At 43.0% G+C, this 27,523-nt stretch overlaps 1 protein-coding gene and 1 pseudogene across 5 annotated transcripts in view; both read left to right on the forward strand.

Moving 5' to 3' along the window:
* Nucleotides 1–27,523, forward strand: part of SORCS1 (sortilin related VPS10 domain containing receptor 1) — a 1,028,639-nt gene that overhangs the window by 295,277 nt on the left and 705,839 nt on the right. For all 5 annotated transcript variants that reach the window (XM_077455080.1, XM_077455083.1, XM_077455081.1 and 2 more), the window contains exon 2: nucleotides 25,413–25,480. In XM_077455080.1, coding sequence (XP_077311206.1) covers nucleotides 25,413–25,480 — 68 coding nt within the window. The remainder of the gene's footprint in view (nucleotides 1–25,412; nucleotides 25,481–27,523) is intronic.
* On the forward strand, nucleotides 19,186–19,304 carry LOC143932463 (U2 spliceosomal RNA; annotated as a pseudogene).

Consider the following 27,523-nt stretch of genomic DNA (forward strand, 5'->3'; position numbering starts at 1 on the left):
TATTGTGGGCTGCACAGATAAGAAAAATTAGCAAATGAAGAGCTTAGAAGGGAATTGAAATTGAGCATGCTCCGTAGAGGACACCAACTGCAAAATCCCAACCAGCAGTGGGGACACAGGGACGATGGGATGGACAGCTGAAGGCAGGATCAACCACATATATTTCATTCTACAAATAACGAATGCTTTAGTGGCTTTGTGAATATGAACACTGTTATATAGCATGTACTGAGAGTTTTTCATAGTCTAAGTTTAATAACATTTTGGGGTTACTTTACTAAAGGGAAATAGACTGGGCACTTTGCAAAGTGCAGTTGCCCTCTGCAAGTGCAGTTCATTCAGAGCTTAGTAAATGAGGTAAAGCTTCACTTTGCCAAGGCAACCCAATTATATGCAAGGGAAATAAAAAAATAAAAAACAGCATTTTTGCTTGCACATGATTGAATGATGGAAGTCAGCAGAGCTTCTGCTCATTTACTAAGGTCTGGAGCAACTGTTCTTGCAAAGTGCATAGTCTATTTGCCTTTAGTAAATCAACCCTTATAAAACTACCTTAAAAATGGAAACCAGTGAGAGTACTTGTAACGTTGTAAGCAGAGATTTTTTTTTCAAGGGCTTCAGGACATGTGAGACGAGTGATGGCACACCATGTGTAAGAGGCTTCCCCTGCAGGCGTTCTATCTGCCTACACACCGCTTCTTCTTCCTGGGACGTTTTCTTATCTCACTTGTACTGAACTTGAAGCCATGCTTACCATTCAATAATCCTGTCAAGAAATATCTCACACCTGCGACATGTTGCTGGACTCTGATTTACTCCGGCGGCTGTACACTTTGCTTCCATGGAAATGTATATAAAGTCCAAACCATGTTTAAAAAAATGAAGAATTAATTAAATGCCGTTTCTTGACTTTACGTGCTGCTTTGAAGGTCATAATAATCAGTTTGTAAAGCAGTCTTTGATTTTTCTAGCTCTTCTCCATCTGCATCTATTCTGAAGAATGGAGCTCCTAAGACTAGAGGCTACAAATATTTCTCCAATGTGTCTGTAGCTTGGTGGTCCTCAAAGGTGTACAAAGAAAAGGAGGGAACAAGCTCCAATGGGTCCACCAAAAAAATAAGAGGAGAGGTGGGAGAGTCCTTATAGTGCAGCATATAGATGGTGTCTGTTTGTAGTATATGTTCCCTATAAAGGATTAAAGTATGCAAGCAAAGCTACAACTTGTATTGGTTGAGGTTGTGAATGACCCAGTTGTATGGTAGACTCAACCTTCCTGAGTGAATGTCTCCACGCAAAAAAAAAGGGTAGATTGCGCTGAGTGCCTTGGGGAACTCAGTCCATGGTGCATCAGAGGGGGTGGTAAACTGGACACAACAGAGAGGGGGCACACCAGCCTAGCACATTATCTTAATGTAACGTTTATTGTAAGCTAAAAATAAATCTACTCACAAACGCCATATCAAAACTCATCAAAATGTCTGAGTTAGTTGCTCTACTCAGCATGCTCCAGGGGTTTCGAATACACTGCCTGGATCTCAACTGGCATGTTTTAAGAATAGTACCTTCTTCCTTGAGTCATAAAGGGCTTACATGTGTCAAACGTGGGACCCTTTTCCTTGAGTCTGAGGAAGAGGGTACTAGTCTCAAAATGTGTAAGCCAGTTGGGATCCAGGTGGAGTCCTCCCAAGCTCAAGAGCATGTGGAGTAGACCATCTAATTCTGATATTTTGATGAGCTTTGTCCGATATGGTGTTTGTGAGTAGACTTATTTTTATCTTACAATAAATGTTACATTGGGATAATGCGCTAAATTGCTGCACCTTATCTCTGTTGTGTTCTTGTAGAACGTTTTTGGGGCTCCCTAATCCTAAGAGCCCTGATAGCGATATTCACACAATAGTTTTGTGTTCTCTGGTTTCCATGTCCGAATTAAAAACAATGACTTCAACCTATTCATAAACATCAATGCATATCACTACTAGAGCCTCTGCCATTTAACCATTTTAAAACTAAGCTTTTTCTGGCATTTTTTTATTTACAAGTTAAAATTTGTATTTTTTGCTAGAAAATGTGATATAACCCCCAAACAGCAGAGACCCTAAAGAATAAAATGACAATTGTTGCAATTTTTTATGTCACATGGGAGTTGCACAGTGGTTTTGCAAATGCAATTTTCTTGGAAAAAATACACTTTAATGAATTAAGAAAAAAAACGAAATACAATATTTGCCAGCATTCGCTGTTCCCCCCGGGAGGACATCCATGGACGTCCTTGGGTTTCAGAGGTTATACCTGAATGATGCATGCACCTACAGGCATCATTCAGGTATGTTTGTTTTCAGCTGGCGATTCTCTAACATGTGGAAGTGATGTGAGTGGATAATTAGCCACTTGATTACTTCTGCAGAAGATGGTAGGGGGTCCCACTCTCCTCCCACGGCCTCTCCTGGGTTCTACCGTACGATCGTAGAGCCCTGGAGCTATGCGTTCGGTGGCGATGACTGCCCTGCACAGAGAGAGGGGAACTGACATTGTTCCCCTCTCTCTGTAACCCCAGAAACTGGGAGCAACGAAGTATTATGTGGTCACTTCTGGTTCCACCTCTGCCACCAGCAGCCAGGAAAGAAGCCTAGCAAACCTATCTTTGTCTTATTGGCTGCATGGGAAACTAGAAGAGAGATTTGGGGTCTAATAGAACCTAGATCTCTCCATAAAGAGGACCTGTCATAGCCCATGCTGTCACAAGGCATGTTGTTCATCCCTCGGGATAGCAATATTGTTAATCAAAACAAAAGGTGTAAAAAAAAAAAAAAAATTGTATAAAATAAATAATAAGTAATTTAAAGCACCCCCGTCTCACCGTGCTTAAGCGTAAATGCAAACCCATACATTACTACCGCACGCATATGTAAACTATGATTGCTCCACATATGTGAGGTATTGTCCCAAATGTCAGTGAGAGCAATAATTCTAGCACCAGACCTCCTGTGCAACTCTAAACAGGTAACCTGCAAAAGTGTTTGACTACTTCCGGACCACCCATCGCACGCATACTGAGGCAGTGTGGCCCGGCTGCGCAAAACAATGTACCTGTGCGTTGTTCGCTTCCTCCGGGTCTAGAGCATGCACCACCAGAGATCCGCTCCCACTGTGATTGGTCACAGTGGGAGCCAATCAGCAGGTTGAGTGGCTGCGATGGCTGCTGGGGTGTGGCGATCGGTCGGAGAGGAAAATGGAGATATTATGTTTCTACTGAATATTTTCCTCACACGGTTAGAAAGCATTTTTAGGAGCACACTTAACCCTCGCCCCTGATGTTAACCCCTTCTCTGCCAGTGTAATTTATACAGTGAGAGTGCATTTATATAGCACTGATCACTGTATTGGTGTCACTGGTCCCCAAAAAGTGTCAATTAGAGTCAGATTTGTCTGCCGCAATGTCACAGTCCCGCCATTACTAGTAAAAAATATAAAAAAATAAGTCCAAAAATGTATCCCCTAGTTTGTAGACACGATAACTTTTGTGCAAACCAATCTATATACACTTATTGGGATTTTTTTTACCAAAAATATGTAGCAGAATGCATATTGGCCTAAACGGATAAGGAAATTTGATTGTTTACATATTTTTATTAGATATATTTTATAGCAGAAAGTAAAAAATACTGTATTTTTTTTCAAATATGTAAGTCTTTTTTTTTATAGCACAAAAAATAAAAACCGCAGAGGTGATCAAATACCACCAAAAGAAAGCTTTGTGTGAAAAAAAGGACATAAATGTTGTTTGGGTACAGCTCGACCCTGCAATTGTCGCAATTGTCGGAAAAAAATGGCTTGGTCATTAGGGGATAAACATTTGTAGTTCGGCGCCATTCCACAGTCAGCTGCAGTTTTAAAGTGTGACATGTTAGGTTATTATTTACTCCGTGTAGCACCATCTTTCACATTAAACAAAAAAATTGGCTAACTTTAGTGTTTTTTTTTTTTTTTTTTTTTTTTTTTACATGAAGGAGAGAAGTGTCAGAATTGGCCCGGATGGCAGGGGGTTAATTTTTTTTCTTATTTATTTTACTTTTTTTTTTACACTGTCCCTTTCATTATTTTTTCATTTGATCACTTTTTTTCCTATTAGAAGGAATGCAAACATAATAGAAGGATGATAGGTCCTCTTTATGGAGACATCTGGGGTCAAAAAGACCCCAAATCTCTCCTTTACCTTTAAAAAATAAAGATCCATATATATATATATATATGTGTATATATATATATATATATATATATATGTGTATATATATATATATATATATATATATATATATATATATACATATATATATATATATGCTTTAGAAAAAAAAAGTTTACTTCCAGCCTGGACCCAAAGTGACGTTATGACATTGCTTCGGTCGTCATAGAGGCTATCAAAGGAGGATCTACTCTTTTATTGCCCCTTGGCCTCACTGTCGGATCATTTCTCAGGTGAGCAGTCAAAAAGCCAGAGAAACACCGGCGAGCATTCGGAGGTTGTCCACTCCTGATGCTTCTGAAAAGTGTTCCATTGGCTCGTGAGCCACTTGGACCGCTTTCTTGGGAAAGCCAGCCATCACAAAAACAAAATGATGTTGTGGCTGATATCTTCAGCCATAATCCATGTAAACAACTTCAAAGCCACAACGTATATATTTGTATTGTTAACAGTCAGCCTGATTTTTTTTTTCTTATCTACAGACCAGTATTTCTCTAGTACGCACAGTGATGCGATTTTTGTCAAATTTGTCATTTTGGTGAAATTCTTTGGATAAGACAACCTTACATTTATGGTACTTTTTTTAGGTGACATGTAAACAAATAAATATCATAAACCATACCATAATAAAATATATATTTGTTATTCCTTTTCAATCTTAATGTGCCAAAAATGGTTCATGTAGTTGTACAGTATATAGAAGATGTTACAATATGCATACAGACGATATTTTTAATAATATATAATATATCAGAAATTTACCTCCATCAGGGCTGGACTTACCATTGGGCTTGACTGGGCTCAAGCCCATGGGCCCCACCCAATAGGGGGCCCCTGCCGAGATACATAGCCGAGTGTACTCGGCTTGGCTCCACTCTCAGTCACGCCCAGTCCCGCCCTATGATGGACATAACACAGGGACTGGGAGCGACTGTAGCTGAGCCAAGTACACTCAGTTACTCTCGGCTCCGCTCGGGACTGCGCGAGGACCCGAGAGCCACAGAGAGGATTCGAGAACCGCCGAGATACACAGGACTCTGTATCTCGGTGACGCCATTTTTAAACTTCAAGACTGCAATGACAAGGATGCAAATGACACTGGGGCAAGGCTGCAGATGGATGGGCAAGGCTGCAGATGGACACTGATAAGGCTGCATTGATGGGCATTTAAATGTAAGTTTTTTGCTTAAACTTCCCTCTTAAAAGTTTTTTTCTCCTAAACTTGGGGTGCGTGCTATATGCCTGATGCCGATAAATACGGTAATGTATAGAAGGTAGGGCCCCCGAAAGTGACTCAAGCCCAGGGGCCTCCACCACCCTAAGTCCTGCCCTGACCTCCATATATAACTACTGCTCAGCAGACTAACATATTAGTTTCTAGATGTTAGTCTGCTGAGCGATGGGTATTTGAGGTTATATATGGAGCTATAATTATGATATATTGAAACATCTGCTGTACACAACTGTATGAACCTTTTTATGCGATTTTAAGATTCATCAGCAATAAAAAAATGTTTTATTATGTTATGATTTATGATATTTACTTGCCACCTACAAATCCTATATACAAAACACATTATTAAATGTTTTTGGGGGAATGTGGTGCCTACATAAATCACCCGCCCAATAAACTTGCTGTACTTACATGAAATACATTGGAGTCAATATCTGGTGAAATTAAAGTTTGAGTAAACCATAAATCTTTATTTTTTTTTTTTCAGTTTGGCATAATGAGGTTGATTTACTAAATGTTGTTAGGCTATTGTTTTAGGCCATGTCTTGTTCTGGTGGAATGTTCGAGGCCTATTGTTTAGTCTATTTTTGGTCAAATGTTTTTAGGCTATTTTGTGGGGGGGGGGAATTCTTTGCTCAAATGTTCTTGAGCTATTTTTAAGCTATTTTTGGTTAAATCTTGCTTGGCTATATTTGGTCCAATTTTGTTAGGCTATTGTTTTAGGCTATGTTTTCTCCTGCTTGGATGTTCCCAGATTATTATTTTAGGCTGTTTTCTCTCCTGCTTGAATGTACTTGAGAAATTGTTTTAAGCTATTTTCTTTCTGTTTGAATGTTGTTGGGCTACTGTTTTGGCTATTTCCTCTTCTGGTTGAATGTTCTTGGACTATTGTTTTGGGCTATTTTCTCTTCTGCTGGAATGTTGTTAGGCTATTGTTTTGACTATTTCCTCTTCTGGTTGAATGAGTTTGGGCTATTATTTTAGACTATTTTCTCTTCTGCTTAAATGTTCCTGGGCTATTGTTTTCGGCTATTTTCTCTTCTGCTTAAATGTTCTTTGGCTATTTTCTTTAAACAATTTTTGCTTCTGCTCGAATGTTCTTGGGTTATTGTTTTAGGCTACCTTTTCTTCTGCTTGAATGTGGTTAGGCTCATGTTTTAGGCTATTTTCTCTTCTGCGCAAATGTTCTTGGGCTATTGTTTTAGGTTCTTTTCTCTCCTGCGTTAATGTTCTTGGGCTATTGTTTTAGTCTATTTTTTCTTCTGCGCGAATATCCTGAGCTATTGTTTTAGGCAATTTTTTCTTCTGCTTGAATGTTCACTTTGCAAAAAATACTCAATCACATTCAAGGAAAAAAAAAAAAAAATAATAATTTTTGATTGCACATAATTGGATGATGCAAGTTAGCAGAGCTTCACCTCATTTACTATGCTTTGGAGCAACTGCTCTTTGCAAAGTGCACAATCTATTTGCCTTTAGTAAATAAATCCCTTATAGGTGTTGCCGCTAAATCACGTGTTCCAACATCAGCAAAATAATATGTATGTGAAGAAGTGCAGAACGACCAAATAATACACAAATTAATCAATACATAATACAAAGTAATCAATACATGTATAACTTCATATTTCCACAAAAAAATCAACATATATGTCTGTGCATTAAATAAATGTCCATATGTCACCTAATGTTACGCAGATTTAGAGGAGCTAGACTTTAGTACAATGTAATTTAAAAGGATCGTAAAGTCTTGTTTTAAAAAAAATAAAATAACAAAACATGCTATACTTACCTCCTCTGTGCAGTGGATTTGCACAAAGCAGCCCTGATTCTCCTCTTCTCAGGTCCCTCTATGCTGCTCCTGGTCCCTCCCTCACTGCAGCTTGCTATGGAGTCAACCGAGTCGAGTCACAGCTCCTTATGTCCATTTAGACAAGGATCCCGCCCTGGCCCCACCCCTCTCTCTTCTGATTGACTAACTGACTTTGATGGACGCAACTGGATCCAATTGCACCACTGCTGTGTCTCAGCCAATCAGGAGGAGAGTCCCGGATGGTTAAGACACTCGTGGACATTGCTGGATAAAGATGGGGCTCAGGTAATTAGGGGGTTCTGGGGAGGCTGCTACACACTGAAGGTTTTTATCTTAATGCATAATGCATTAAGATTAAATAAAAACCTTCTGCCTTTACAACCACTTTAAATTTGTGGTAATATGAATTTATATATGCATTGATTTATTTGTTTATTGATTACTTTGTATTATGCATTGATTGATTTGTGTATTCTTTAGCTGTGCTGCAATTCTTCACATATACATTATCATTTTAGGCTATTTCTTGTTTTGGTTGAATGTTCTTGGGCTATTGTTTGAGGCTTTTTTCTCCTCTGCTTGAATGTTTTAGGGTATTATGGAATAATAAGAAAATAACATTTCACACATAATAAAAACATTTGCAAAGGTATTTGCAACTGTTGCACAAACACAGATACATTCACACACTATTATTTTATATAAATAGACCCAATAGATTAAATAATACATTTTAGCTGTGATTTCTCATGTGATTTGGACCTGTCAAAGAAATGACATGACAAGTCACACCGACGTGAACGGGGGCTTAGGGTAACATACAATTTAACTTCTGGAACTGTTTAATCTTACACTAGGGATGAGCCGAACACCCCCCGGTTCGGTTTGCACCAGAACTTTCGAACGGACCCCAAATTCGAATGAACTTTAGAATCCATTGAAGTCTATGGGACTCGAACGTTCAAAATTAAAAGTGCTAATTTTAACGGCTAATATGCAAGCTACTGTCCTAAAAAGGGTTTGGGGACCTGGCTCCTGCCCCAGGGGACATGGGTCAATGCCTAAAATGTTTTTAAAAATGGCCGTTTTGACGGGAGCACTGATTTTAATGACGATTAAAGTGAAAAAAAAGTGAAATATTCCTTTAAATATGGTGCCTGGGGGGTGTCTGTAGTATGCCTGTGAAGTGCCACGTGTTTTCTGTGTTTAGAACAGTCCCTGCACAAAATGACATTAAATGGAAATAACACCATTTAAAACTGCTTGTGGTTTTAATGTTATATCTGGTTCCTGCAATATGGTTGAAAATCATTGAGAAAAATGGCATGGGTAGCCCTCCCTGCCCATTACCAGCCTATTTGGGTCTTGTACGCATATTAAGGGGAACCCTGTACCCATATTAAAAAAAGGAAATGCGTGTGGCCCCCAGGCCCTATATACTCAGAACAGCAGTATACAGGCTGTGCAAACAAGACAGGGACTGTGTAGGTTTGTTGTGTTAAGTTGAATCTGTTTGTAATTTTCAACTGGTACATTTTTAAAGTGTAGCTCCAGTCAAAAAAACTATTTTTAAGCTTTTTGGAAAACATAGGGAAGGGTTATCACCCCTGTATAATTTGTTTTGTCGTCCATCTTTTTTCATCTCACTTGCTGTTGTCTCCTTCCGTTTGCAAGTAGGAGATGTTTGTAAGTTGGATGTTTTAAAGTAGGGGCCTGCCCTATATGCTCTGCAGAAATGGTGGAACAAGGTGTTGGTTTTGCCACAACATTGTAAGCCCTCAAAGTGACTCTTGGTGGGCGCTGGAGCGCCCTGCTGTGAACGATTATATCAAGAATTGTAATTACATGCCATTGTTGAACAGTGGTAGAAAAATTGACCTTTGGTGGTTGTGGTGCTGGTGCCACAACACTATAAGTCCTCACAGTTACTCTGGGTGGGCACAGGAACGGGCCCTCCTATGAAATATTATATCAAGAATTGTAATTACTAGTCCCTGTTAAACAGGGGCAGAAAAATTGGGCCTTAGGCACTGGTGCTGGTGCCACGACATTGCAACCTCTCCCATATACTCTTGTTTTATTGCAGGAATTAGCCCTGCTGCAAAGCATTGCATCAAAAATTGTAATTAAACGCCCCTGTTAAACAGGGGCAGAAAAATTGGGCCTTAGGCACTGGTGCTGGTGCCACCACACTGCAACCTCTTCCATATACTCTAGTTTTATTGCAGGAATTAGCCCTGCTGCAAAGTATTGCATCAAAAATTGTAATTAAACGCCCCTGTTAAACAGGGGCAGAAAAATTGGGCCTTAGGCACTGGTGCTGGTGCCACCACACTGCAACCTCTCCCATATACTCTAGTTTTATTGCAGGAATTAGCCCTGCTGCAAAGCACTGCATCAAAAATTGTAATTAAACGCCCCTGTTAAACAGGGGCAGAAAAATTGGGCCTTAGGCACTGGTGCTGGTGCCACGACACTGCAACCTCTCCCATATACTCTAGTTTTATTGCAGGAATTAGCCCTGCTGCAAAGCATTGCATCAAAAATTGTAATTAAACACCCCTGTTAAACAGGGGCAGAAAAATTGGGCTGATGGCATCACCCAGAGCCAGAAATGTTCTTCCAACATATCAGCGGAGGAGGAAGAGGATAGACAATCAACATAACAGGACAGTCACTCAGCATAGGCAGTCTTGAAGGGATGTGATATTTCAAAAAAAATTATTTGGTTACATCAGCTTCAGGTGATTGGTAGCTGTGGGTGATCCAAGACTGATTCATCTTGATGAAGGTCAATCGATCAACTGATTCGGTGGACAGGCGCACCCTGTGATCGGTAACAAAGCCACCAGCAGCACTGAAGGTGCATTCCGAAAGAACGCTGGATGCAGGACAGGCCAGTAGCTCAATTGCATACTGTGCAAGCTCTGGCCAGTGATCCATCCTCAAGACCCAGTAAGCCAGAGGATTTTCGGTGGGAAAGGTGTCCAAGTCTGACCTTGCCCCTAGGTATTCCTGCACCATGTAAATCAGACGCTGGCGATGGTTGCTGGAACCGATCATACCTTGGGACTGCGGACTAAAAAATTGTCTGAAAGCATCAGTCAGATGGTCACCTTCTCCACCGCTACTTCTGACCGATGCCTCAGCAAAACGTTGTCCAGGACCAGGAGTTTGGAACCTCCCAGTCTCTGGGAACGCGTTGCACAGACCTTTCTGCAAGGCCTCCCGGAGATGTCTCATCCTTTGCTCCCTCTGCGATGGCAAGATAAGGTCGGCAACCTTACCCTTGTACCGTGGATCAAGGAGAGTGGCCAGCCAGTAATGGTCCCTCTCCTTGATCCGAAGAATACGAGGATCCTTCCGCAGGCTTTGCAGGATCAGGGAGGCCATGCAGCGTAGGTTAGCTGAGGCATTCGGTCCGGAGTCCTCTGGGTCACTAAGGACAACATGATCTGCAGCTACCTCCTCCCAGCCACGTACAAGTCCACGTGTTTCTTGGGACTGTAAATCATCCCTACAAGACTGCTGCTGCTGCTGCTGCTGATGCTGAGTGCCAGCCTCCACCTCCATGCTGACACAATCATCCTCCTCCTCCTCTTCCTCCTCCTCATCCTCTTCCTGTGTGATGGGTGGCACAGCAGGAACAAAGTCTGGATAAAGGGGGCCTTGAGAGGCAAGGAAGTCCTCCTCTTCCTGCCTCTGTTCTGCCTCAAATGCCCTGTCCATTATTCCACGCAGCGTATGCTCCAAGAGGTGGACAAGAGGTACAGTGTCACTGATGCATGCACTGTCACTGCTCACCATCCTTGTGGCCTCCTCAAACGGTGACAGGACAGTGCATGCATCCCTGATCATGCCCCACTGGCGTGGTGAGAAAAAACCGAGCTCCCCTGACCCTGTCCTGGTGCCGTAGTCGCACAGGTACTCATTGATGGCCCTCTGCTGCGTGTGCAGCCGCTGCAGCATGGCCAACGTTGAGTTCCACCTGGTGGGCATGTCACATATAAGGCGGTTCTTGGGCAGGTTCAACTCCTTTTGGAGCTCAGCCAGCCGAGCACAGGCATTAAATGATCGGCGGAAATGCACACAGACTTTCCTGACCTGCTTCAGGACATCCTGTAAGCCGGGGTACCTGCCCAAGAACCGCTGCACCACCAGGTTAAGGACGTGAGCTACACAGGGCACATGGGTCAGTTGTCCCTGTCGGAGGGCGGAGAGGAGGTTGGTGCCATTGTCACAAACCACCATTCCTGGCTTAAGCTGGCGTGGCGTCAACCACCTCTCGGCCTGCCCCTGCAGAGCTGACAAAACATCCGCCCCAGTGTGGCTCCTGTCCCCCAAACAAACCAGCGTGGTGGCGGAACAACCTCCAACACTACTGCACCTTGTCCTGCATCCTTCCCAGCTGCCAGAAGAGTGATCCAATGGGCCGTGAAGGACAGGTAACGTCCCTGTCCATGCCTGCTGGACCATGAGTCAGCAGTAATATGCACCTTACCGCTGACCGCCCTGTCCAGCGAGGCAAGGACATTGCCTTCCACATGCCGGTAGAGAGCCGGAATCGCCTTCCGTGAGAAAAAGTGGTGCTTGGGGACCTGCCACTGAGGAACCGCACATTGTACAAACTCACAGAAGGGGGCCGAGTCTACCAACTGAAAAGGCAGCAGTTGAAGTGCTAGCAATTTAGCCAAGCTAGCATTCAACCGCTGGGCATGTGGATGGCTGGGAGTGAACTTCTTTCGCCGGTCCAGCAGCTGGGGCAGGGACATTTGCCTGCTATAATCGGACGTGGGTGTACTGCTAGCAGAGTGCCCGGAAGCACTTGGCTGTGACACACCTAATTCTACACCTTCATTCCTCTCAGAGCAGGTTTCAGAGAGGACTGAAGGTCTAGTGGGGTTGGAGATGGCAGCTGATGAGGAGCAAGGAGAGGTCCGCTTTGTTCTTTGGTGTGGGTCTTTGAGGTACGCTTGCCAACGAGCTGCATGGCAGGTCAACATATGTCTGGTCAAGCATGTGGTGCCCAAGCGGCTGATGTTTTGGCCACGCGAGATACGCTTGAGACATATGTTGCAAATAGCAGCGGTGCGATCTGATGCACTCGTCTCAAAAAAGGCCCACATCAAAGAACTTTTAGAATAACGTGCAGAGGCAGCGCCCTGCACAGGCGGAGCTCTGCGGTGTGATTCAGTCGGTGTGCTTCCCCTAAGCTGGCCCCCGGAGGGCATCCTGCCTCATTGGACATGTGCCTCCTCCTCCTCTCTCCTACCAGGCACTCACGTGGAGTCAGTGCCCTCATTATCCCCTCCCTCTTCATCGCTGTAGCAAACCTGGCAGTATGCTGCAGCTTGTGGAACATGACTGCCAGATTGCTGTCCTTCTTGAGCATCCCCTCTCACTGTGCTCACGCTACTGCCTTCCTCTAGCTGAGTGTCATCATCAGAGCCTACAAAACATTGGGCATCCTCCTGGAGCATGTACCCAACACTGTGCTCAAAGAGTTCAGGAGACTCCTCAGGAGGACGTGGTGGGTCTAGGGAAGGAGTCACTGATGATGACATTGAGAGGAGGGAAGACGATGCGTTGGCAGCTGCTTTGCTAGTACCCTGAGACTGGGTGAGAGAGGATGAGGAGGATGAAGAGGGCTTGGTCATCCACTCTACCAAGTCATTGGCATGTTGCGGTTCAACATGTCCAGCTGCCGAAAAGAAGGACAAGCGTGCCCAATGGCCACGTGCTGATGACAATGCACCGCGTCCACGACCAGCACTGTTGTCTCTAGACACAGAGCCTGCTTGCCCTCTTTTATCGGCTCGCGCCTGTCTGCCTCTCCTTGCTGGCCTTCCAGACATGGTAATGGCCTGAAGGGAGTTGGGTAAAACAGCAGTGTAATGGAGTCACACAACACCCACTAAGCCCTGCAGATGGCTCTATTAGAGAACAGCAATAAACGGTAGATACAGGTGTATATTGTGCTGGAGTCACACAACACCCACTAACTCCTGCAGATGCCTTTATTATAGAACACCAGAGATAAAAGGGTATACTGTAATTGAGTCACACAACACCCACTAAGCCCTGCAGATGCCTCTATTAGAGAACAGCAATAAAGGGTAGATACAGGTGTATATTGTGCTGGAGGCACAAAAAACCCACTAACTCCTGCAGATGCCTTTTTTATAGAACACCAGAGATAAAGGGGTATATACAGATGTATACTGTGCTGTGCAGGAGGCACACACAACTTCCAATAACTCCTGCAGATGGCAAGTGGGCTCAAATAGAGAAGAGCTATGTAGGTGGATATAGCGGTGTGTACTGGGTACAGAGCACGCAGACAGCACGCACAAGCTCCTAACACTACTGACTGCAAGCTCTATTATAAAAGATAGATCACTAGCTATATAGGTGAGGTGAATATAGCGGTGTATACTGCGGTCAGGGGAAGCAGACAACAACCACTACAGAAGAGCAAGATCGAAAATCTGCCGATAACGATCGGTGTGTACTGTGTTGAAGGTACACAGAACACCCACTAACTGCTTCAGACGCCAACGCACTACACTAGGCCACCGCGCTGGCGGCCTTATATAGTGTGGGGCGTGTACTACACAGCCTGAGCTATGATTGGCCATAGGCATCCTGCCTGTGGCCAATCATGGCTCTCCTCACTGCTGGCCCTGTGATTGGCCAAGCATGCGGGGTCACAGTGCATGCTTGGCCAATCATGAGCCAGCAATGCACTGCGATGACGCAGTGCATTGTGGGCCGTGAGCGGCACACGAATTTGGCGCGAACGGCCCATAACGTTCGGAATTCGCAGAACGGGTGAACAGCCGATGTTCGAGTCGAACGTATGTTCGACTCGAACACGAAGCTCATCCCTATCTTACACCCCTAGGGTGCCACATGTACAGCTGTGCACTAGTACTTTAGCACCTAGCTGTGATTGGTCTACTGGCCCAATTAGAGGGACCTTGTTCTGTATTCAGTGGGGGGAGGGGGGGGGGGGTGATATAAGAAACGATTACATTTATTCTTGCAGATGTGTTAGTTCAGGCTGATCCTTAGTAGTTTTGAGGCGCTGGCAGCTGGGGCATTTCCATTTAGGTTTTCAAAAGGTTTTTCTAGAATAAATAGATTTTGAGCACATCTATGTTCTTTTTATTATAATTCAACAAATTGGGTTTGAAAATGTAATCTTTCATCTTTTTTTTCTTTCTCTTGATATCACCTGAGAGCTCTACTGGGAGGCTGAACATTCCAGCCAGTACAACGTTCCTCTATGATAGCTGATTAAAGGAATCTGCAGACATCTTCAAACACACTTCAAAAACAAGAAACCCGTCTGAATAAAACAACCAAATTCTGGTTAGATAAATAATATACATAGTGGGGGAGATTTACAAAAACTGGAGCACTCAGAAAATGGTGCAGCTGTGCATGGTAACCAATCAGCTTCTAACTTGTTCAATTAAAGTGATACGAAAGTCAAATTTCTTTTATTTAAAAATAACAAACATGTTATACTTACCTGCTCTTCACATTGGTTTTGCACAGAGCAGCCCAGATTCTCCTCTTCTCGGGTCCCATGCCGGCACTCCAGGCCCCTTTATTGAGTGCCCCCACAGTGAGCAGCTTGCTATGGGGGCACCAAAGCTGAACTGCAGCTCTGTCTATCCTTCAGATATATAGCCGCGGTTTGACCCAGCCCCCTCTATCATTTGATTGACTCACTGACTTTGATCGACAGCAGCGGGAGAAAGTGGCACTGATGCTGTGTCTTATCCTTGACCTCAATAAATTGTTTTTTTCAGTGCTTTCCCGATACCTGAAACCCTTACCTTAAGGGTTACTCCAGGATAAAAAGGTTGAGAAAGACTGTTCTAAACTAGAGAATAACCATTTGAAGGCCAGGCCTTTCCTGGTACTTTTTGCGTGTTTTCATGTAAAAATTTGTATTTTTTGTTAGAATATTTTTTAGAACCCCCAAATATTAGAGTTGGGCCGAACACCCCCTGGTTTTGTTTGTGCCAGAACTCTTGAACATCGCAAAAGTTTGGATCCAAACCCCATTGAAGTCTATGGGACTCGAATTTGAAAAATCAAAGGTCCCCATTTTGAAGGCTTATATGCAAGTTATTGGCCATAAAAAGGGGCATGGGTGTCTGGGTAATGCCCTGGCGGGCATGTATCAATGCAAAAAGTATTTTTTAAAAATATAATTTTTACAAGAGCAGTGCTTTTAATTATGCTTGAAAGAATAAAAATGAAAAATGCATTTAAATATAGTGCCTGGGGGGTGAGTCCCCTTAGTCTGCTTCTAAAGTGGTGCATCTGTACCATGTATGGAACCTGCTGCAGCAAAACTGACATTTATAAAGAAAAAAATTACATTTAAATACAACACTTTTTCTGGCAATTCAAAAATGTTTAAAAAATTGCATGGGGACCCCCAATCCATACCAGGCTCTTTGAATCTAAAAACAAATGGTACAGGGGTGATGCCTGCAACTGTGAGCATCATCCTGGTATAACTACTGGAGCTGAAGAGGGTAAAGAAGCCCCTTCAAATTTTTATTTACTTCCTGTCCTGGTGACAATGGTCTCACAGATCTAAAGAGGAAGTAAACTCTGATGGGTTTACTTCCTCTTTGTTTCCCTGCAAAGGTAAAGCATAATGGGCTACTATGCATCGCATGGTAGCCCATTATGTGTCACTTACCTGACACAGGAGCCAGTGATGTCACCTCTGTCCCCTCTTCCGGGTATCGCTGCTGTGAGTGGCCGGAGCAGCGATGACGTCACTCTGGTACGTGTGCGTGGGAGCCGTCAGCGACGGCATGTTATCCTTCACTAACGGCGTACTCTGTGCGCTTGCGCCGTTGTCTACAGCGCGCATGGGCCATAGACATCGGTGCCTGCTTTTTGTAAAATATCTCCTTAACCGTGTAGGTTAAGGAAATATTTCTTGCACCTGCAGGTAAGCCTTAATCTAGCCTTACCTGTAGGTTAAAGTGGTCCCAGAACATTTACAATCACTTTAAAGTGAGCTAAAATCTGCAACAGGAACACCAAACAATACAAACATGTTCTATTGTAGCCTTCTCCTCCTCAAATTAAAAATAAATAAAGAAAGAAACTAAAATGGTGATACTGTTGGAGAATTTTGTTCACTTCCTATCTGGTGAAATCATTTTCACTGTAAACTAAGGGGACATCTCTCTATAGGTGGTGGCAAAACCAAATTCTAATCCTTCCCCAACCTATCTCAAAGTACATGTTTTTTAAATTTCAGAATGGATCGTCTATCAGGTGCACACGTCCATCATCTTTAAAAAAAAAAACAACAAACAAAATGTACCTTTTACTCTTCCTAGGCTGTACAAACCCCATTTGTTTTTGGATAGATTAAACCTTGAAGACTCTCAGGCAATGCAATCCGTCTCTGTCTATAAATACATCACCTTCACAACTCAATTTGTGTCAACTTCCAAAACCTGAACTCAAGTGAGCATGCCAGCCCAATAAGTCCAAGCTGCTAATCGCCCACCGCCTGGCAGGAGCCTCACACGGTATGCTCAAGCGGCGCAGTGTACCTCCGCCTCTCCAGGTTGATGGATCTGGAGCACCTGCAGAATACTATCCAGTGCTTGGACCACAGAAGATCATCCTGTACATAGATCAGTGTGTTTGATCTTGCCAGGGAGTCTCGTTTGCAGAATGTGATTGTGGGTTTAGTCGGCTCCTTATTTTGTTGGGCTGAGTAATACCTTTCTTGGCTCGCAGGCACCGACAATATATTAGTATCATTTTAACGATGATGCTTAGATCTGCCTGTACTGTAATTTGTTAAAATTCCACTAACACAAGGGCAGCCACACAAACAAAAAGCTTTTTTTTCTAGTTAAGCATTATATTGCAGGACTCACTTTTACAGGCTGAGACCTTGACAAAAGTTTAGCCATCCCCAGCATTAAAGAGCAACTATAATAGGTTGGAGTCTATTTCATTTTATTTTTTACGTTTTTCTATTGTCTTACATATATTTTTTTGTTTTTTACTAGCTATATACAGTCCTTGTTTTACAAATAAACCTTTTACAGATGACAATCAATTCCCAGAGTACTGTGGGTTATTTTGGGACAGCAGAGCAAAGCAGCTAGCTTTCTACAGTGCATTGATTTTGCAAAAGTATTCACACCCCAGACATTTTCCAAATTTTTTCAACTTACAATCAGAAATGTAAATGTATTTTATTGTGATTATTGGGATTTTATGCGATAGACAAATACAAAGTGGCATATAATTGTGAAGTGGAAGGAACATGATAAATGTTTTTCAAAATGTTTTGCAAATAAATATGTGAAAAGTGTAGTGAGCATTTGTATTCAGCTTCCCTGAGTCAATACTTTGTAGAACCACCTTTCACTGTAATTACAGCTGCAAGTCTTTTTGGGTATGACTCTACCAGCTTTGTACCTCTAGAGAGTGACATTTTTGCTCATTCGTCTTTACAAAATAGCTCAAGCTCTGTCAGATTGGACGGAGAGCGTCTTTGAACAGCAATTAATCCAGTCTTGCCACTGATTCTCAATTGGATTTAGGTTTGGACTTTGACCGGGCCATTGTAGCACATAAATATGTTTTGCTGTAAACTATTCCAGTGGAGCTATGGTTGTATGTTTAGGGTCGTTCTGCTGGAAGGTGAACCTCCCCTCAGTCTCAAGTCTTTTGCAGACTCTAACAGGCTTTCTTCTAAAATTGCCCTGTATTTGTCTCCATCCATCTCCCCATCAACTCTGTCCAGCTTCCCTGTCCCTGCTGATGAAAAGCACCCTCACAACATGATGCTGCCCCCACCATGTTTCATAGTGGGGCTTGTGTGTGCAGGGTCATGTGCAGTTTTACTTTTCCACCACAAATGGCATTTTGCTTTTAGGCCAAAAAATGCAATTTTGGTTTCACCCAATTTTGGTTTCACCTGACCTGTGGACAGATTCTCCCACCTGAGCTGTGGATCTCTGCAGCTCCTCCAGAGTTACCATGGGCCTCTTGGCTGCTTCTCTCAATGCTCTCCTTGCCCGGCCTGTCAGTTTAGGTGGATGGCCATGTCTTGGTAGATTTGCATTTGTGCCATATGCTTTCCATTTTCGAATGATGGATTGAACAGTGCTCCGTGAGATGTTCAAAGCCTGAGATATTTTTTTATAACCTAGCCCTGCTTTAAACATCTCCACAACTATATCCCTGACCTGTCTGGTGTGTTACTTGGCCTTTGTGATGCTGTTTGCTCACTAAGGTTCTCAACAAACTTCTGAGGGCTTCACAGAACAGCTGTATTTATACTGAGATTTAAATTACACACATGTGGAATCTAATTACGAATTAGGGGACTTCTGAAGGCAATTGGTTCCACTAGATTTTAGTTAGGGGTATCAGAGTAAAGGGGGCTGAATACAAATGCATGGCACACTTTTCACATATTTATTTGTAAAAAAAAATCAAAAACATCTATCATTTTCCCTCCACTTTACAATCATTTGCTACTTTGTGTTGATCTATCTCATAAAATCCCAACAAAATACATTTACGTTTTTGGTTGTAACGTGACAAAATGTGGAAAATTTAAAGGGGTATGAATACTTTTTTTAGGCACTGTAGCTCCTTTTGTCTAATTGATTTGTCCATTTTTTTTTTTTAAGTTTCTAAACTGTTGATTTATATTTTTATTTAATGGGTTATCTAGAGACAGCACATAAAGTACACAGGGAGTGTATAGTACACCCTATGCTTCTGCCCCACTGCTCTTCTTTCCTTCGCTTTTGTTGGCGATTCCCAGCTGTCATAGCAGCTTAGAGTTGCTGTGTATATACAGCCCCCATTACAATCGCTTCTAAGCCTTTTAGCTAAGATCAGGTATAGTATCTGTTCTTATCAGTGTCCAGTAGGGGTACTCTGCTGTCATTATGGCTTGATGGGGAGCTGAAGCTGGATATGTACTCCTGCTGGAGTGATGGGGGCTCTGAAAGCTAGTACCGGATAGAACAGAAATTGAGGTGCCCACAGGCTGTTAGAGCACAAGAGTAATTCCCCTGGGAAAACTGGATGGGCCCAGTCCCCCCTGATTTGAGTGGATCTACCTTATCTGGCCATGGGTTTGGGAGACAGAGGGTCCGTGGTGTCTGTGCCCCCTTGGAGTGGTTGCCCTAGGGATGCTCTTAGTAACACTTGGATGTGGGACCCCACAGTGTGAACCAACACAAGGTCACAGCTCAACAAAAAAAAACTTTTCTGCACTGTGCCTTTTAGGACTGGGCCTTTTGGCTCAGTCCAGAGCAATTTTTGTCTTCAAGGCCCCAGGGCCCGCCCGGTGCACTATTACATGGCCACTTATTTATTTATCTATTTTTCTCCACTGTTTGTTACGCTTTCACTTCTGTATGTTGTTTTTTGTTTTGTTTTTTAACTATTTTTGGAATTTCAGACAGTGTGAGTGTCAAGGGGGAGGATGTGTGTGTTTGTCCCGGGGGGGTGTCTCCCCCTTCAGGAGATCCCCTCGTTCCAGTATTCAATGGTCGGCTTTGGTTGATCTAGAAGAACGGGGTCTGCCCGGCCTTCTGGCTAGGCAGACCAATCATACCCTATGTTCCTGTCAGGAGCCCTGCGCCTCAAGGAATCAGGGAGAGGCCCTACCCACTTTTTAGTGTGTGTTCACATGCACGTTTTTTGTTCACTTAATGTTTTTTCTGTTGTTAGGTTTTCGCACCACCATGGGTACAAAAAAAAAACATTACAGCTGCTGCTGTATGAAAAACACAAAACAAAAAAAAAATCAAGACAATAGGGGTGGGGGGATTTACTAAAACTGCAGCACTCAGAATCTGGTGCAGCTGTGAATGGTAGCCAATCAGCTTCAAACTTCAGCTGGTTCAATTAAGCTTTGACAATGAAACCTGGAAGCTGATTGGTTTCTAATACCTCCCAACTTTTTAAAATGGAAACAAGGGACACCTATTAACAAAAGTATGTTGGTAAAGGACACACCCCTGCCACACCCCCTAAAGGAGAAGTATACCAAAAAAACTATTAGTTAGACCCACAGGTACTTTTTTTTACCATTACTATTCCTTTATATTCCTTTATAATGGCTTTTGGAATTTATAAATGCAGCAATTTAGAATTTGGATGAAAGGTTTAGCGCTGGGAAACACTTTTTGAAGGATAAATAGTGCATTTTATATACAACTATATAGATCAGACCAAAATGATGGACAAATGAGGAGGAAAGAGGGACAGGGGCACTGTGTTCCAAATCAGGGTTTCATCTATGAACTGTTTACTGATCATAGTAGCTGAAAAGGGTTGTTTTTTTTTTACTTTTGTCATTTTTTTTGTCTATAGATTGCTTTCAAAAATAAGATAATTTTGTAAGAAAATAACACCAAAGGAAAGCTTTCTTGTCCAAAAAGGATGATATATACATTATTTTGTTATGTTAAAGTTACACTAAGCTCTATTTAAGGTATTTGCAAATCTTATCTTTCATCACAAATTCCCTACAAATAATTGTATTGCTCATTTTAGGACAGTGGGTGGAGTTATACAAATCATAACGCTATTCTGCTATGGCCAGCTGTACAGCGCGGTCCGCTCTATGATCAGAGACCTTGTTTCAAATAATAAAATGAGAAAGTGTAGGCACTGTTCATATTGGATAAAACAAATCTTTATATGTAGGGTGAGATCAAGCTTTTCAGCATTCCCCGTGCCAAATTTAGTTTATTATGTATTCCTGGCACCCCTGTCACGCTGCAGAGAACCTGAGTACACAAGACATACATCAAACTGTTTGATTATCCTGGCCGGGTTTCAGTGCTTGCTCTAAATTTTACAGTGACAATAATGTTATGATGCATAAAAGTAAACTAAGGTGGAACAATTTTTTATGGTTCCCAACTGTCCCTCTTTCAAAGACAGCCCTGTGTCTTTGGAGGTTTGTCCTTGGAAATGTCCCAGACTAATATTTTGTAAATTGCACAAGCTTCATACATGGTGGGTTGTCCACTGAACATATTGTAGCACTAGTTCTAGAGGATTTCATTATGTGCAATATATATGTCATAGTTGACAAGGGCCTGTATGCGTGGATGGAGACCAGAGTCTAGGACGTACAGGAGCATACCTGAGGCTTTGTGAACACACTGGTTTTACAGGGGCACTCAGGTGGGTACTGAAGTTACAGTACACGGAATGCTGTGGGGTTGCTGAAGTCACAGGGTGACACAGGATGCTCAAGGGTCAATGGAGACACAGGAGCATACAGAATCACTGGAGACACTGGGATCACTGGAGTGTTCACTGGTTACAGAGGCACAGGAACACTAGGGCTATTGGAGACACAGGGGTCACTGGAGTATTCATTGGTCACATAGACACAGGAGTTCTGAGGTTACTGGAAACACTGGGATCACTGGGGTGTTCATTGGTCACAGAGGCACTGGAGCGCTAAGGTCTCTGGAGACACTGGAATTACTGAAGTGTTCATTGGTCACAGAGGCACAGGAGTTCTGAGGTTACTGGAAACAATGGGATCACTGGAGAGTTCATGGGTCACAGAGGCACTCGAGCGCTAAGGCCACTGGAGACACTGGGATCACTGGAGTGTTCATAGGTCACAGAGGCACAGGAGCACTAAGGTAACTGGAGACACTAGAGTGTTCATGGGATACAGAGGCACAGAAGTGCTAAGGTCACTGGAGATACTAGGATCACTGGAGTGTTCATGGGTCACAGAAGCACAGGATTCCTAGGGCCACTGAAGACACTGGGATCACTGAAGCATTTAGGGATCACAAAGGCACAGGAGAGCTGATGTCACTGGAGACACTCGTATCACTGGAGTGCTCAGGGGTCACAGATGCACAGGGGCACTAGGGCACTGAAGACACTGGGATTACTGGAGTGTTCATGGGTCACAGAGGCACAGGATCACTATTGTTACGGGGGACATTGGGATCACTAGAGTGTTCATGGGTCACAGAGGCACAGGGGCGTTAAGTCCACTGGAGACACTGGAGTGTTCATGGGTCACAGAGGCACAGGATTGCTAGGGCCACTGAAGACACTGGGATTGCTGAAAGATTAAGAGATCACAAAGGCACAAGAGAGCTGATATCACTGGAGTGACAAGGGGTCACAGAGGCAAAGGAGCACTAGGGCGCTGAAGACACTGGGATTACTGGAGTGTTCATGGGTCACAGAGGCACAGGAGCACTATGGTCACTGGGGACACTGGGATCACTGGAGTGTTCATGGGTCAGGGAGGCACTGGTGGGCAAGGGCCACTGGGGTCACTGGTTGATTTGGGGATAACAAAGGCACAGGAGCACTAAGGTCACTAGAGACACTGGAATCACTGGAGTGTTCAGGGATCACAGAGGCATAGGAGCGCTAGGGCCACTGGTGACACTGGGGTCACTTGAACATTTAGGTGTAACAGAGGCACACAAGCTCTGTAGTCACTGGAGACATTGGGATCACCGGAAGTTCTCTGAAGTCACAGATGCACAGGAACACTGTTGTCACCAGAGAGACACTAGGATCACTGGAGTGGACAGGGGTCATAGAAGCACTAAAGAAACTGGAGACACTGGGTTTAATGGAGATTTTAGGAGCCACAGAGGCACAGAAGCACTGAGGTCACCAGAGACACTTTGTTTGCTGGAGTTCTCAGGGGTCACTGGGGTCACCAAAGTGCAAATCTTTTGCATTAGACATATTACATATTGCCATGCATGCTGGAGTGAGAGCAATAATTCTAGGCCTGTAAAGATGACACTGTACTATGAACTCAAGTGTTCTCCAAACTCATCTCTAGTTGAAAAACAATAATTCAGACAGGTTAGCAGGTACTGTATCTAGAACAGTTATTCCTATGATCTATATATAATTTAATTTTGGCTGTGTTGCTGTTTTATGATAGCTGGTTGTCTTTCATGATCCAGAAACATTCTTTGTAGAGAAAAAGGAAGGGTGGTTTCTTTCATCAAGTATTTCCTATAGATAGTTTTTCTATGGTTTCTTTATGCTTGTCACCACATGTTGTATTTTTCATTCTGCTCACCTGAATGGTAGGCGAGGCATAATCAGTGTCATTCTCAGATTGTTTGAATAATGATGGCATTCTTTGAAGCAGCAGACAGCACAAGGTGTCTTTAGCATGAAATGTCTTTTGGTAAAGTGTCTTTGTCCAGCTGAATGTTCTGAGAAGAAAAAAAGGCTGATAGAATGTATGTAATGTACACAGCTACGTGTTTAGAAGACCAAGACCTAGACTAGGAGACAAGATAGGTCCAGAGCCTTCTGACATTTCTCATGCATCAAAAACATAAAGCTGATTTGTGGCCAGGTGAAGGACATTCAACATTTTATTTACAAGCAATACCAAGCAACTAATACACTTTAAAACAACCAATTACTCACCTCTGTAGCTACAGCCTACTGTGGAGTAATTAATTTGCAAATTTCACAAGAGAAGCACTGAAATTGTTTAGATGGGGTCTCGGCACTCTGCTTTCCTCTGTTTGTACATGCCTCCTTTTTGTTTACATTACTGGTTAGAAGGTTGCCAAGTCATTGCTAGAAGAGGGGAGCAGAGTGAGTTGCGTGAGTCATTATTGGGAGGGGGATTGGAGTTGAAGGGTCATTGCTTGGAGGGGGAGTAAGGGAACCTGAGCTGCTGAGTCACAAGCAGATGATGAATCAGAGCTGTCAAGTCATTGTTTGGAGGGGGAGTATGGGGAGATGTGCTGTAGATGTACTGCTGGGAGGTGGATCAGACCTGCCAAGGTAATGCTAGTAAAGACGAGAAACAAAAGAAGCTAGGCTACTAAGCCAGTGGTGAGGGGACAAGGCAAGGGAACTGAGCTGCTAAAGTAAAAGTGTTTCTGCTAAAGACTTTGAAGATAAATTACACCACAATGTCTGCGCTATAGTGCTCAGTAAGGGATTTTTTTTAAAAAGCTTATTTATTTTGTCTTATGAATACACAACTATTTGAATGTCTATTGAAAGCCACATTCTGGGCTTTTTTTTTTTGGTATACATATATTGTATATATAATATGTGCGTACCTTTGTTATTTTCAATACAGTATTTTGTATATTTGTAGATTCTGCATTTATTTTTATTTGCCCTCTTCCTCCTCTCCTTTCCTCTCTCCCTCCCACTTTGCTTTTTGCTGTGTTCCCCACTCCGACTTCTCACCTCACTTCTTGTCCCCTCTTCCTTTTCCCTTTTTTCCCTCCTTCCTTCCCCTCTACTCCTCTCTCAAGCTCTCCTCCCATTCTTCTACTCCCCTCTTCCCTTCCCTTTCCTCCCCTCTCATCTCTTCTGTGATGCTCCCTTCCCTTCCCCTGCTCTTGCTCTCTTCTCCCCATTCCTCTCCTCCCCTCTTCCCTCTTCCTCACCCCTCTCCTCCTCTTTTCTCTAAGACTCTCCACCCTTCTCCTCTCCACCTCATCCCTCTGTTTTCTCCCCATTCCTCTACTGTCTTTTAACTTTCCGCTCCTCCCCTCTACTCTGTTCCAGTCTCCTCTTTGCCTATCTTCTCTGATGGTCTCCTCTCCTCCTCTCATTCTCTCTTTTCTGCCTTTTGTTTCCTCCCTTACCATCATCTCCTCTCTCTGTTGCTCTTCACTCTCCCCTTCCGTCTTCTTCTTTACTTTTTTTCTCTCCTCTCCTTCCTACTTCCTTTCTCTAACCTCCCTGTCCTCTTTCATCTCTTTCCTTCTTTCTTTCTCTTACCTTTCTACGTCCCTCTCTCTTTCTTCTCCTCTACACGCTGTAGAGCTTAGTGTGTAGTGGACTGTGCCAAATGTCTTTCCTGTACACCATTGTCATTCACCTTTGGAACAAATGATTCCACCTCTTACAAACTGTCCCAATCCCCCACCATCAACGTCACAGCCTTCTCCGTTCTCTTCATTTGTATTGTGCGCCCATTAACCAAACTCTAACATCCCCAGCGGGTCATCTCCATTTTGCAGTTAACAGATGGTAATTGTTTCAGACGGTGCTGAGATTTTTCCTCTCTCTCTCCTTGTTGCCTGCAGGTGATACTAATCCTGACAAAGCTCTACGATTACAACTTGGGCAGCATCACGGAGAGCTCGCTGTGGAGGTATGTCTTTAAACTATGCTTCTAATTGCTCTGTTACTTCAAGATGAATTTGGTGGCGGAGGTCTTTTAACACAGAGTAATTGGACATGTGGGACGTTGGATGACAGCTGTCCCCAGGCTGTATTAATTTTCTCTTCTCATGTGCTGCGACAACGTTCCATTGGCTTGTTCAATGTTGAAGTATTTGAGCCCCAGAGGTGCCGTAACCAGAGACACCTATCTTGTTTCATTGTGTCTGTTGCTGTAACACCTTAACTGATTCTGATTTACTCTGGAAGGAGATTTAAATCTCCATAAACGACACAATGGGAGATCATCTGTATTCTGGAGAACGTTTATGTATTACAGCTGAAGAAGTGTTGAGGTCTACTTTAAAGGGTAACTGTATTTTGCCACATTGGACAAAGTACCCAGTTTACTTTATTGCAGGTTCATTTACCTACCATTTATTCCCCCACCTTTCTATTCTCTCACTCAGTAGAAATCAGTTACTTCCATATATTCTGTAAAAAACTTGGAACTTGCCTGCCCAGGATTTAGGACTAGGTGCCCTAGTGGCCGATCACCAAGCCAGGTCAATGACAAATGGGGTGTGTAATGTGCACAGAGCCTTTGAGAGATTCAACTTTGCTTACCCAGATAGCAAGCAACTATGCTGTAAGATTTAAAAAGACTTGCTAAGCTCTTGCTAGACTTGCCAGGCTTCACAAGTCTGCTTTGCATGATTTCAGATCAATTTTCTTTGCAAACATTCTGCAAATCTGCTGCAAGTTTTGGTTCAGTTATTTTGTGTAACAGTCATCCCACCACAGGGGTCACTGTGGCTGAATTTTCATGCTGTAGATTTGCAGAGCTTTTGTTGTAGACTCGTCATTGCAACTTTGCTCTTGCAAGAGGCTTGCCAAGCAAATTTTCTATAAATTGGAAAAGCATCAACTAGAACTTGTGCTTCAAGTGCTCTGCAAGGGTACAACTTGCCAGTCAAAATGTGCAGAAAGTTACAAGCTACAAGTTATCCTTGCTATCTAGGTAGTAGGTTGAAGCTTATATCAGTTTACACCAGTAGGTCGAAGCCTAAATCGGTTTGCACCAGTAAGTTGAAGCTTATATCATTTTACACCAGTAAGTCGAAGCCTATATCAGTTTACACCAGTGAGTTGAAGCTTCTATCAATTTACACCAGTAAGTCAAGGCTTGCACCAGTTAAGACGAAAGTGCAAGTAGAGAACCTCATTCGTCATACAGTAAAGTGAACCCTTTAGTTTGTTCAGAAGTTGAACGCCAGCCCAAACTTTTTTTTTTTTTTCAGGTATGGATGGACACAATGGGTAAAAATAGAACACGCATGAGATTTTTACTGTGGTCAATAGCCCCGACCTGAGAGATATCGCCTTAATTTATGTTGGGAAAGAAAATGGGAAATTTCTCCAGTGAGGACAATGACTGAAACAGAACACTTTTTGTAAATAAAATAGAATGTGTAAAGGATGAAAACACAACAGGTAATATCAGCCCAGTAAACATGTATTGCACACAATAGGAGGTCACAAGAAAAAGCCAATATGTTTTGGGCGTGATATGCCTTTCATCAAGGCATGTATAGATCACAGCAATCATTTTTAAAATTCTCCTCCTGAAATTCTGTTTTACTAAGACAAAAATATGTGTGGCGCTGGAGTTGAATCAATTTTTTAATCAATTAAAGGACATTGGCTGGGCTTAATGGCTTAATTGCAGCTCTGTCTCAATGTAAAGGTCCTCCAATGGCCAATGGCCACCCCAACTGAAAGAACCAAGTGAAACCAACAAGAGCTTCCTGCACAAGCACCTTTAGCACTTGTCTATTGTTCTTCTTTCCTGACATAGAACACATGGTCTAGGAGTTCTCAGTTGGTGTCCTATGGGACGTTTTATTACATTCCCATCTAAGCCATGATGAAGGGGAATTGTTTGATCCCAAACTACATTGGATACATTCAGGGGCGTAACTAGAAATCACAGGGCCCCATAGCAAAATGTTGTATGGGCCCCCCCCCCCATCAA

Source organism: Lithobates pipiens, unplaced genomic scaffold (genome assembly GCF_037356315.1).
Source record: "Lithobates pipiens isolate NorthernLeopardFrog02 unplaced genomic scaffold, aLitPip1_a1.2 Scaffold_25, whole genome shotgun sequence".
In the NCBI taxonomy this organism is placed as follows: domain Eukaryota; kingdom Metazoa; phylum Chordata; class Amphibia; order Anura; family Ranidae; genus Lithobates; species Lithobates pipiens.